This window comes from Maylandia zebra, linkage group LG1 (genome assembly GCF_041146795.1).
Source record: "Maylandia zebra isolate NMK-2024a linkage group LG1, Mzebra_GT3a, whole genome shotgun sequence".
In the NCBI taxonomy this organism is placed as follows: Eukaryota; Metazoa; Chordata; class Actinopteri; order Cichliformes; family Cichlidae; genus Maylandia; species Maylandia zebra.
In genome coordinates, this window is record NC_135167.1 from 30,021,928 (window position 1) to 30,034,963 (window position 13,036).

Sequence of the window (13,036 nt, forward strand, 5' to 3'; positions counted from 1 at the left end):
TAGGGGCTCACTTTGTCTTTATTGGCTAAATCCCAGTCCAGTATTTATATCTTTAATTTTAACACATTCCCATTTGGCCAAAATATTTTAAAAATGATGAACAGATTTATTCCCAATTTGCATTAGTAAATTAAACATGTATGACATGAGAATTGCAAAATCTACCCTAATACTGATAACATGATGCATGACAGTGTGCAGTGCTGGTCTCTTTTATGATTTCTCATGCCACAAGATTCAAGCATTAAAAAAGAGACAAAGAGCGAAACATTTCACATACATCAATATAAAAATCTACAAAGGAGGCAAATTCCCTGCTCAGTACTGGGACAGGAGGCAGAATATCCTTGAGTTTAACAGTGAAAACCAGTGCACATCAATGAGTTTTATTAAGTGCCATAGTTAAGCACAGCTAATGTCTCTGCCACACAAAATGTGAGAAAATGTATTTTTTAAAAAGAAAGAAAAGAGAGCAGTTTCTTTCACTTATAAAAACGTACAACACTGGTGAACCCTTTCAGTGGCTCTTCTTTATATGCAAAGTGTAGTAGGACCAGGGCTCCGGCACATAAATGAGCCCGGGGTACTTGTTGCGTAGCACTGGGTCATTCCACAGATAGGCCACCCACAGAGCCACAAGGAACACGGTAACACCGAAACTATAGAACAGGAACAGACCGTTACTGTCGGGGCCAAGTCCTTTATGATGTTGGAATATCACCATAGCAACCATAGCAACGAAGGTGAGGAGGAAAAGTTCAGTGATTTGTCCTTCAGTGACCAAGTACCTAGAAGAAATTAAAAAAAAAGAGACAGGAGAAGTCAGAACATCAGGGAGAACCAAATACTAAATGTCCAACAAAATATTATTATAAGGAAACTGCAATCTTTATGGAAACATCAATACTGCTATATATTGCAACAATCCTATTCACATTACTAACTATATTACCGTTTAGATGTCAGATAAGAAAAGTAATTGCTTTTCCAAAATGGCACAGGTTTCAGAGGATCGTCAAAGCTGCTCTCAAGCACGTCTATATCTTTCTTTGTGTGTAAAATTCAATTTGGACAATTGTTAGATGTTTGTTTATCTGGTTTAGTCGCATGTTCATTTTTGTCAGACTTTTTAGACAGAAAGAAATTGATTTTAGAAACAGGTTAGAAAATACTGGAGTTCAGAATACTAAAGGTCATTCTAAAAAAATTAAAACAGTTTGGAGTGCAGAATAATTGGAGGGACTGTTCATAAGCTATTAACTTCACTTGTAGTACTGAATGTTTCCCTGGCTTTACTTTAAATGTGAGCGTTACTGCTGTCTGTCTACTCTTTTCTTTATCTCAGTTAGTTTAGATTATGAAAGTTATTTGTAATCATCCCAATTAGTGTTAAGCATTTCTTCTCTAAAGCCCATGATTAGACTTCAGATGTCCTTCACAGTTTTCATCACTTTAATAACAACTGAATGTATTCATGGTGAGTTTGTGTGTCTGGTAATCTATGTAGTGTGTCTAAAGGATAGACTGACCAATAGTAGAGAGCGCTTGGTCCCAGCAACAGCCAACCAGCAAGAGGAACCTTTTTCTGTTCTTCCCCACTGGAGAAGCAACCAGTGAAGTAGATGAACAGAATGATAAAGAAAGGAATATACCTGGCGGGAAAAAAAAGAAGCAAACCCTTATCCTCTGCACAGGATGAACATTATGTTCAAGTACATCTTTATAAACGGGCAATGAAAAATATTATTGAGCTCGGCTCAATGAAACCCTAAAAAAAGTAAACAGTATTTAACAAACCACAAAAGCAGAAGGAGAAAAAAACCCCATTTCTTTCTCTTTTTGTTATTAAATGTTTAGACATGATAACGATAATGAGGTCATTTGTTTAACTTAACATCTGCAAAAATTATTAGTACATTTTTAAGCAGTGAATTAAAATGAAAGTGGCAATTTAGCAGAACAGTTGTAAAAATAAATGAATCTAATCGCTGATCAAGAATGTAATAAAATAAACTGCATTTTATTTTCAGAGTAAATATTACAGGGATGTGCTGTACATGGTCAGTTAATAACACCTCTGAAATCTATTAAACTGTCAGCTGGTCTCAAGCTAGAGTCTTTCATACCACCCAGAGTTTGTAATTATTATTGATGGTTCTTATTTGTGTAAATTTAGTCCGACTGTAAATATGTTTCATCTCCTGTAAAATGATTATCTCCATTTGGATGAGCCCAAAGATTTAAAAGGAACATTATTTTCCCATCAGGTCCACTTATTTGCTCCATTAACGGCTTTTCATTATATTTGTCAAACTAATTTGGCGAGAACAGCAAGTGATTATATGAGTTTAACATAGTCTCTGCTCATATTCCTGCTTCCTTAACAACTACACCGATTTTTGCGTACTACTATTAGTGTATCACAAATCACATCAGTACTACAATTTATGCTTGCAACTTAGAATTCAAAGGATCCTGGATATGTGTACGAAAGTGCACATATCCAGGTTTGTGTACTCATTTATATTTTCATGTTTAAAAGATTATGTTCTTCATAAAGACAATGTTGGATAACACCTCCCACCCACTCCATGACATGTTGGTCAGTCACAGGAGCTCGTTCAGTGAGAGACTGAGATTACCGAAAAGCACCACTGAACGACACAGGAAATCATTCCTGCCTGTGGCCATCTCCCTGTACAACGCATCCACTTAACACACTGTTTGCTGCTACAACTACACATGTTTCTTTTCCAAATATTTATTTATAAGTGACTTATGTATGTATGTATGTATATATATGTATATATTGTACTATTCTTAGTTAGCGTATTGTCTGTCTTGTCTTAATGTTGGTTTAAAATGGAGCACTGTAACAAAAAATAATTTCCCCCAGGGATCAATAAAGTATTCTGATTCTGATATTAAAACATAAATAAAAGAATGTGTATAAAAGTAACCTGTTGGTTTTGGGGCCAAGGCGCTGAACACTTCACAGCTGCACCTTCCCTCGTGCCCTGTCATCTGTCACAAAGCAGTTCAACCCTTCATGAGGCTGCTTATGTAACGCCTGAGCAGAGGAAGCTTAAACACTGTCTCAACTCACTCATCTAATTTTATATGAGTTCTTTGGCAGCACCGGAGAGCAAGGGGATAAAAAGACAACTACAGTACTGTTCATCCTGATTCAACATATTAGCAATCTCCCTACTCACCCTCTATCTTCTTTCCAGAACTGCAATACTCAAACCACACCCATATCTGCATTACTGAGCGAACAGCAGACTCGTCCACTGAAAACTGTAATTCCTTTACCTCAGCAGTGAAAATGCAATGCTGGAACATTATGAGGGGAATAAAACATAAACAAACCCATAAAACTAAAAGTCTGTGCAATAATAAGAAATAGCAGGAGAGCTATAACTCTTCTTCATTTTAAGATAAAACCAAGTGATCTGGAAAAATTCTCCGTTTTCCTGCACGTAATAGGATTCATTTTCATTAGGATTCATTAGAGACAAAAACTGGTCACACATTAAAGCTTAATGCTAACTGTGTACAGATTTCCTCAAAATCTCTGCTCTGATTACTTTACTTGCCTTTGTATGTTTTTTCAAAACACATCCATGATAACCCCGCGCCCCACCAGGGGAAATTGTGGTTCATAGCGATCCATTTCTGTACATGCAACATAATTATTGTAAACATACCACATTAAGTGTCCCAGGTGTTCGTCATAATAATACAGCAGCTCAAAGGAGTCAATCTGAGGGAGAAGGACCAAATTAAATTCATTAAAACGTTCCCAGACACACAACCTTATGCTACAGTGCCACCTAGTGTTTTGGTGTGTAACTTCAACTTTATTACAGAACTCACAGAGAGCAAAACAAGATTAAAAAAAAACAGCTGTGAACAACATTAAATAATATAAAAATATAAAAAGACACTGGCTTTACCTGAAGTGACTGTATATTAAAAATGTTATAACTTACTGAAGAAAAGATTTCACGCAATTGATGTTTTTCCGAATGTGTAAAATCACATTTCATGAGATGATGAGTTGTTGAAAGCTGTTGACCCGAGGACTTTAAGCATTTGATGAAGCCTCACACACACACAAAAGCTGCTGATTACAGTTGCCAATTACAGACATGAAATCTAGAGAAATCCAAGTTAATGTTATTCTCAAATGGTAGAGCTGGGCGATATGAGATTTTTTCATATCACGATATGTTTTTTTCATTTCAGGCGATAACGATATCTATCACGATATAAGCCAAATAACTATATTTGTAAGATTTAAATGTGCCGTTGCTCACAAGTAAAATGTGAAATAATCAGCAGCTTGTTTTTAAATATTTATTTCCCATAATAAGTTCAACAGGGTAGATGTACTTAAGGAACATGAGACTTTTTCAGCTAAATAAAGGCAAATATTGCAAACTACACAAAAGGCAGCCGCTAAAGCGTTTAAGTTTCAAAATAGAACAAATGAAACAGACTAAATTGTCAATTCCACTTAGAAATAAAGTATTAATTCTAAAAATAAATCTTAGTTTGTTTTACAGAAGAACAGACAAAACTGACTAACTTTTGTCAATATCAAATAAACTGAGAACTAAAAGGAAATTCTCAATCTCTCCTTGTTGTATAGCTGAGCTTTTCAAACAGTTTTAACAGTTACTTTAGTCTGACAAAAGCCGAATGACGAATTAGCGCTTCCAGTCAGAGACTGAGGCTACGTCCACACGTACACGGGTATTTTTGAAAACTGAGATTTTCCGTTTTCGTTTTAAAAAATAATCCCGTCCACACATAAAGGCAGAAATGAAGGAAAACGCTGCTATGAACATGCCAAAGCAGCAGGTGGCGCTAGATTCCTAACCGTGCAGAAATGTTGGCCAATCAGAAGTCTAGAAGCCTCGGTGGGAAAAAGTAAACAAAGCTGCGGCATAGAAGCAGAACCGAGTCGTATGTGTGGACGGACAGTAACTGTGTGTATATGTAAGCATTTAAACACTGCAGAGAGTAGAATTAACAGTAACAGTATTGTAGAAATTCATTTCACCGAAACAATAACATGGCGCGCAGTGTGACGCATGCACCAGTTTATTGTATTTCCAGACTTGCTTTCGGCACAATTTACAGTGGGCGCTACTGTTTTTTGTCAGACTTGAAATAGCCGAAATACCTTCACACTACGGAACTTCTATGGCTCTTCCGTTCGACAATCTCGCCGGCGTTGGAACCATCATCTGTTTTCTCTTCGGTCACGCTCGGTTGATTTTTCTAGTCGGCACACTCATTTCCTCCATTATGCGCTGGCTCCATTACCCGCTGGCTGCTTCCCAAACAAACACACGTGCGGCTTGGCACTTGTGCTGTACGTAACAAGTCACGCGACGTGACGCTGCGGCTGTGATTGGTTCGGCTCTGCGCTACTGAATTTGGATCGGCTGACCTTTTTTTTTTTTTTTTTTTTTTTTAAGAGGACAAGAGCGGCGAGGTCTATCGCGATAGCTTAATTTCTCTATCGAGTAAAAGTTATATCGCGATACATATCGTTATCGTTCTATCGCCCAGCTCTATCAAATGGCAAAGAGTTGTTGTCTGCATTTCCTAAGATTAAACCATTCAAAGGACTGCAATTAAAATGGTCAAATCTTACAAGTATCTAGGTATCATTATAGATCAGAATTTGTCATTTAAAACTCACATTCAAACGCTTGTGTCTAAGTTGAAACTAAACTTGGACAAAGTTACCTTTTTAGAAATCAATCTTGTTTCTCTCTCAAAGTGAGAAAACATTTAAATTTATGCACTTTTTTTTTTCCTTTATTTGGATTACGGCGATCTGCTTTTTATGAATGCACCAGTCCAGTACCTAAAGAGATTAGATACTATCTACCATGTTTTATTGTTGGCTGTGGAAATTGTGTACATCACTGTTCTCTGTATGCTGCTGTTAAATGGCCATCTCTGTACAGTATATCCACAGACTTTCCCATTGGTTGGTTTTTAACTATAAATCTCTCCTTGGCTCGTTTCCTCCTATCTGTGTGTTTACATGTGTTTAAACTGCAACTAATACAGCCTTCGTTCTCACAACATCATACAACTGATTGTCAGAAATGGTTGCCGTAAAGGAGTTTAAGTGCATTTCAAGAAGGGAGAGAATAACTCTTTTAGTCAGTGTGACTGTTTTAAATGTGGCTCTTAATGATCTGCTATTGCGTATTTTTCCCATGTTTGTACGAATTGTTGCTATGTTGTCATGTTTTGTAACTTTTGCTGCCACGATGCCAGGTCCCTCTTGGAAATGAGATTTAAATCTTAATGACACTTTTACTTGGATAAATAAAGGAGTATAATAAAAATTGAAAAAAAAACATATAAAAGTAGAGATCTGGAACATCAGTCGACACCTCAAAGTACTACGCTGAAAGATGAGAGCAAACGTACATTTCTGTAGGCAGTAAATGGGTTTAAACCTCACAATGAAATTCACATGAACCAGTGTAAAAAAATGTTTTTAAAAACCTTCTTTGACTCTCTGTTGGTCTAACTGTGGGGTAAGAAGTTGTGCATCAATCAGATGTTTGAACAACTACATATGAATCTTGGTTTTGTAATAAATAAGATCCGTAGTGATTTCTTCCCCTGGAATCAGCAGGGAAATAAATCAGGAACAAATAAAGCCATCCATCCATCCATCCATCCATCCATCCATCCATCCATCCATCCATCCATCCATCCTCATCCGCTTTGTCCGGGGCCGGGTCGCGGGGGCAGCAGCCTAAGCAAAGAGGCCCAGACCTCCCTCTCCCCAGCCACCTCCTCCAGCTTATCCGGGGGAACACCAAGGCGTTCCCAGGCCAGCCGAGAGATATAATCTCTCCAGCGTGTCCTGGGTCTGCCCCGGGGCCTCCTCCCGGTGGGACATGCCTGGAACACCTCGCCCAGGGGGCATCCTTGTCAGATGCCCGAACCACCTCAGCTGGCTCCTTTCGATGTGGAGCAGCAGCTGCTCTACTCTGAGCCCCTCCCGGATGGCCGAACTTCTCACCCTATCTCTAAGGGAGAGGCCAGCCACCCTTCGGAGGAAGCTCATTTCTGCCGCTTGTATCCGCGATCTCGTTCTTTCGGTCACTACCCACAGCTCGTGGCCATAGGTGAGGGTAGGGACGTAGACCGACCGGTAAATTGAGAGCTTTGCTTTTACACTCAGCTCCCTCTTCACCACGACGGACCGGTGCAGCGTCCGCATTACTGCAGCTGCAGCCCCAATCCGTCTGTCGATCTCCGGCTCCCTTCTCCCATCACTCGCGAACAAGACCCCGAGATACTTGAACTCCTCCACTTGGGGCAGGAACTCATCCCCGACCTGGAGTGGGCACTCCACCCTTTTCCGGCTGAGAACCATGGCCTCAGATTTGGAGGTGCTGATCCTCATTCCCGCTGCTTCACACTCGGCTGCGAACCGTTCCAGCAATAGGGACATGGAACAAATAAAGCCAGGGTATAAAATCTTAACATGACTGCTGTTGTGCTGCTACATTAACCCACAGTATATAAGCGTTGACAAACACCACACTATCAAAGGTACGATGTTCTGCTTCTGGTCGATGTGACAATAAAAGATGTGATGATGACGACGAAGGAGCAGAGAGAAAAATAAGCTCCACTCCCACACAGCAGGATAAAGTCTGCTGCATCTAAATAGCTGCGGTGACGCGTGTTTCTGCGGTGTGCTCTCAGTTCAAAAAGAACAGCTTTTTTAAACTGCTGAAGACAAACAATATTTTTTGTACGAGCAGCATGCATGAAGTTGTCCCACTTACATAAATAACATACAACGACACACTTTGACAACCTTCTCCATGTATTCCAGTATTCCCACTAAGCCCACCATGGATCTTAGCTGTTTGCCATCTTACCAGTGAAGCTGGTTTAAGGTCTTTGATGATGGGGTTCTCCCTCACTGATAGGTGCAGCTGATAGCCACTCAGGATGAGCCGGTGGTTGATGGAGTCTCCCACCAGGTGGATGCTGGCTCCCATGACGAACGTGATGATGCAGAGGTACACGGCTGTGCGAGACAGCACTCTCGGACTGCGCTCAATCAGCTGAATGGAGCAGAAACAAACATGTATACCTTAAAAGAGTTATTCTGGGGACACCTTTAAGAACTGGCTTCAACCACAGCGCCTGTGTGTTATCTCTGAGACTTTTTTTCACACAGCCTACATGTGCCGTTTTTCTTTTCTTGAATATGTTTTTGACTTTATCTAGGTGTGTTTGTGTTTTTATCTATTCAGCTGCACCTGCCTAGTTCTTCCTGTCTCTTAAATATAGATCTGCCTTAAAGGTAATGGATATTACGGGGCAAATAGCTTGTTTCATAACACAACCACACGGATGACCTACATCCTCTAACAAAAGCATGCAACTTGCGTCATTACACTGACTAGAAGTAACACTGTCTCTTTGCCAGTCAGGCGTTGAATTATGGGTTTTTATGTTGGTTTGCAAGAACCTAAATAGTCTGCCTCAAAATGCACCTGAAAAATCATAACACAAAATTATTACACAACATTTTAACTGATGCAATTCTGATTCCTGAAACTGAGAAAAAAAAATTAACCCAAAATGATGTTGGATATAATGTTGCCATGTTGAGTTACAGTCTCTTAAAGCAGGTATTAAACAAGCTCAGTAATCCCTGGAAGGTTTTTCTAACTAGGGCCTGCCCAAAATTAGATTTTTATTGGTGAAAACTAAACTATCAAAAATCAAAACATGGCCAGCAGTCACAACATGCAGAGCAGAAAAGGAATGACAAGATCTGGAATGCTGAAATCTTTGCCTCTCCTAGACTTGAGAGTCTTGAACTGTCCTAACTGTATAGGAATCACACATAAGCAATAAGATACGAAACATTAAAAGTCAGCACAGATTTCAGTCTGTAAAGCAACAGAAAACCAGATTGTCCTGATGCAACTGCAGTAAAAGCAATATTGAAATAAAGAGTTACACAGTAGGTCAAGTGTTCACATAGAAATTATTCACTGGAGAGAATACAGAAGACCTGATGTTGTCTTCACAATCACTAAGACACTCTGCTGCATTAAGACTTGCCTTGAGCATTAGGAATGGTGTTATGACATTGTAGGCCATGTGGAAATAGTCTCCAGCACTGGGCTTGTTCAGTGGAAACCACTCCAGAGGAAGAATGATCTGAAACATATGTAAGAAAATACTGGTTTCCACTGAAATTGAAAATATTGATGTAACCATCCATTTGCCTTTTTTTCCTTCATTAGATTTAAACCACAAGAGGTACGAAGAAATTGCACTGAGCCTTCCTACCATAACAATGGGCCTTCCAAAGTCTAATATCCAGTTCTGCACAGTGAGACACAGCCACAGGTCAAAGTGGAAGCGCTGCTTTTTCTTCTGTGGCACATTTTCCTTTGAAACACCAGGAGCGCTGTAAACATACAGTAAGTCATTGTAATAGAGCAAGCATTACCAAAGCAAAGGGCAACACAGCTGCCGAGCACTTAACAGACATGTTACTGCATTTATTTCAGGTTAAGAGCACGTGGTTTCCTTACTTGAATTCGAGTATTTTATATTGATGGTAAAACTACAGTATTTTAAAATGTTATTTTAAAACACAAGTTTATTCTCTTTTCACCCCCCTTGCATCCTCCACTCTTTGATTTCAGAGTAATAATTATGCAGCAGCTGTGAAACTGCTGAACTATCCAACCTGCTGTTTATTGTGTGCAGCTGTGCAATTTCCTGTAGCATGTTGAGCACAGTCCCTATAGTTCAACATATGCACTGGGAAAGCAGGAAGATGAGTGCAGATAAATCCCCCATGGGCTTTCAGCCTTCCTCAAGGATTACAGGCTCCCTTGTAACACCAGCAAAACCAGTATTTACTGCACAGAGTGCTGTGACCATCTGCATCTGCCTGAAATCCTTTTTCTTGCCATCCAGACATATTGATCATGAAGCTGCAAAAATTAATGAAGCCACACAAATTTTTTTGCAAAACTCAGCTGCTGGGAAACTTTTGCAGCCACTTGTTGGTTTCAGTTCAACATACTGCTGCTAGTAGCAACCACTGCTGATTCAGCTTAAAGCTGTGTCAGTCTAACCTATGTGTCTAGACCAGGAATTTCAAACTCATTATATATTATGGAATATATATAGCCCACTTTGATCTTAAGTGGGCTGGACTAGTGACACTCCCCCTTTCTGTCAATGAAAAAGAAGTTCAGTTGAACATTTCATCCCTGAGCTTTAATTAATATAAGAAAAAGAAAGGCAATTTCAATGGTACATGTCAGTTTTTCCACATGATAAAGAAATGCTGCTGTAATATATGAAAGCGATCTTTCAGCTTGACTCTTTGAGCTTAAATTGTAACAACTGAAGACTGAAAACAGACTAGTTACATCCAGATCAGCTACACAGCCAGTGTGAGATTTTCCAGAGTTAGCTGGTGTTCCTGTCATGTCATCAGAAAGCCTGAAGACAAGAGCGAGGTGAATACAACAACAGGCTTCCCCGCAAGAAGCCAGGATTTTGTTTCTACAACATTTGGCTTGAAATAACGCCTAACTGGCGCTATCAAACGGAGCATGCGCGCCTCCGTTTTCATTTGTACGTCCAATCATTCACTTGGCGCGCAGTCCAGCCTCCAGCATCTGTTCCTGGATACTTGCAGGAGAAGAAGAGATAAGCAGATCCTGTACTGTAGAAAACATTTATTCTCCGGGTTTTACAGACGTTCGTTTCTTTAAGCTTTACGCTTTCTGTGTTTATGAACCGACTGCCCTTCAGCAAGGCGACGATAACAGCAGCGACATCTTCATGTTTAGAGTACAAACCTCTTCAGGTGTAAATCCTTGCCTTGACGCTTTCGTACAGTCTGCATCGTTGTTTCCGTGTAGGCAGCCGATGGTCTCGTTTACTTTACCTACTCATACAGCTCCGTGGTCACAGGTGTGGAAAGCTAGCGGGATTCAACTACCCTAAACATTTTGTGTACAGTTAATGGTCACGAGCGCTGTCGCTTCCGGGCTGTCGCCTTGTTTCCGCCCATCAGGAGAATCCACCAATCAAACTGCAGCAAAGACACTAGAAGTGGAGAGGGCACACTTCACCCCGAGTTGTGATTTGTAGGCTAGGCAGCTCAATTACCAACTTCAGTCTTACAGATTAAAAACTATAAAATACAATCTTCGAAGCCTGAATAAATAAATAAGCAAATAAGTGAACTTATAAGGACGTTTTTTAGTCATCAAGTTCAAAGTTGTTATAATGAATGTAAGGATTCAGGAGCCACGCACATCGAAATACAGAATTCTGTGCTTAAATAATGAATTGTATAATACATTCCGCATTTGTAAATTCATTTTTGAATTCCTCATTAAAAAACTGATTTTCAAAATATTTTTAAAAAAACTTCATTTCAAAAACCATTTTCGAATTCCAATTTAACTGATTTTCAAAATGCATTTTAAAATGGCGATTCCACTCCTCATTTCAAAATCCATTTCCCTTTCCTGTTCGCTCACAGATTAGCTCAGGGATTAACATTTGAATTAGCAGCTGGATTATATGGAGGGCTCTCGTGGTCCTCCATACTAAAGGGGTTAAAAACCAGGAAAACACAGTTTAAAGACATACATGTTAGGTTAACGGGTGTGAATGCGAGGTGGGATTGTTGGTCCTTTGTTAGTGACCTACCCATTGTTTACCCTACCTCTCACCCAGTGTCAGCTGAGATTTCCTGCTGCTCCACTTCAACCCTGAATTGTATGTATGTGTGTATATATATATATATATATATATATATATATATATATATATATATATATATATATATATATATATATATATGTGTGTGTGTGTATGTCTGTTAAGTGCTCGGCAGCTGTGTTGCCCTTTGCTTTGGTAATGCTTGCTCTATTACAATGACTTACTGTATGTTTACAGCGCTCCTGGTGTTTCAAAGGAAAATGTGCCACAGAAGAAAAAGCAGCGCTTCCACTTTGACCTGTGGCTGTGTCTCACTGTGCAGAACTGGATATTAGACTTTGGAAGGCCCATTGTTATGGTAGGAAGGCTCAGTGCAATTTCTTCGTACCTCTTGTGGTTTAAATCTAATGAAGGAAAAAAAGGCAAATGGATGGTTACATCAATATTTTCAATTTCAGTGGAAACCAGTATTTTCTTACATATGTTTCAGATCATTCTTCCTCTGGAGTGGTTTCCACTGAACAAGCCCAGTGCTGGAGACTATTTCCACATGGCCTACAATGTCATAACACCATTCCTAATGCTCAAGGCAAGTCTTAATGCAGCAGAGTGTCTTAGTGATTGTGAAGACAACATCAGGTCTTCTGTATTCTCTCCAGTGAATAATTTCTATGTGAACACTTGACCTACTGTGTAACTCTTTATTTCAATATTGCTTTTACTGCAGTTGCATCAGGACAGTCTGGTTTTCTGTTGCTTTACAGACTGAAATCTGTGCTGACTTTTAATGTTTCGTATCTTATTGCTTATGTGTGATTCCTATACAGTTAGGACAGTTCAAGACTCTCAAGTCTAGGAGAGGCAAAGAGGCTGTTGCTGCTTTTCGTAGCCCAGTAATGGTTTTGTAATTGTCTCTAATGTGGATGTGTGTGTGTGTGTGTGTGTGTGTGTGTGTGTGGGGGGGGGGGGGGGGGGTGTCTTTGTTTTATATTATTTTTATTACTCATCTGAAATTTTAAAATAAATGAGAGGTAGGTTGGTAATACATTTTTCCAAGGAGCCACATGAGAAACCAGGATTGTGGAGGCCCATATCCATAACCTTGTAAAGAGGTCAAATCTATATTGAGAAGAACTCAGCTTATTGTTTTGGCCCTTCACAAAACTCCCAGTTACTCATTTGGCCCCTTGGGACAATTCATTGCCCACCCCTGTTAGAGTTTCTATCCTAAAGCAGCATGAGTTACTTGGTGTGT

At 39.6% G+C, this 13,036-nt stretch overlaps 2 protein-coding genes across 4 annotated transcripts in view; one reads left to right on the top strand and one right to left on the bottom strand.

The window, feature by feature from the left end:
* cln6a (CLN6 transmembrane ER protein a) lies at positions 1-11,102 on the bottom strand. The gene is made up of 7 exons (XM_004557972.3): positions 10,908-11,102; positions 9,373-9,493; positions 9,142-9,240; positions 7,941-8,129; positions 3,711-3,766; positions 1,530-1,652; positions 1-788 (listed from the first exon to the last, which is right to left on the bottom strand). Exons 1-7 carry the CDS (start codon positions 10,952-10,954, stop codon positions 518-520), a joined length of 906 nt encoding a protein of 301 aa, XP_004558029.1. The 5' UTR covers positions 10,955-11,102; the 3' UTR covers positions 1-517.
* Positions 10,705-13,036, top strand: part of chrna7a (cholinergic receptor, nicotinic, alpha 7a (neuronal)) — a 26,593-nt gene continuing 24,261 nt past the window's right edge. The window contains exons 1-3 of one of the 3 annotated variants that reach the window (XM_076884648.1): positions 10,705-10,768; positions 12,019-12,139; positions 12,272-12,370. The gene's annotated coding sequence lies outside the window, so the exon portion shown is untranslated. Of the gene's footprint in view, positions 10,769-10,798; positions 10,916-11,175; positions 11,839-12,018; positions 12,140-12,271; positions 12,371-13,036 lie in introns of those variants that run through there. The other 2 variants (XM_076884644.1, XM_076884646.1) reach the window with 2 other exon arrangements.

Coding starts and splice junctions, on each gene's coding strand:
- cln6a (XM_004557972.3), bottom strand. CDS start 10,954: ATGCAGACTGTACGAAAGCGTCAAGGCAAGGATTTACACCTGAAGAG. Junction 3,767..7,940: donor ACCTTAAACCAGCTTCACTG/GTAAGATGGCAA, acceptor CTTCTCCCTCAG/ATTGACTCCTTTGAGCTGCT. Junction 1,653..3,710: donor CACCTGGGACACTTAATGTG/GTATGTTTACAA, acceptor TTTTCCCGCCAG/GTATATTCCTTTCTTTATCA.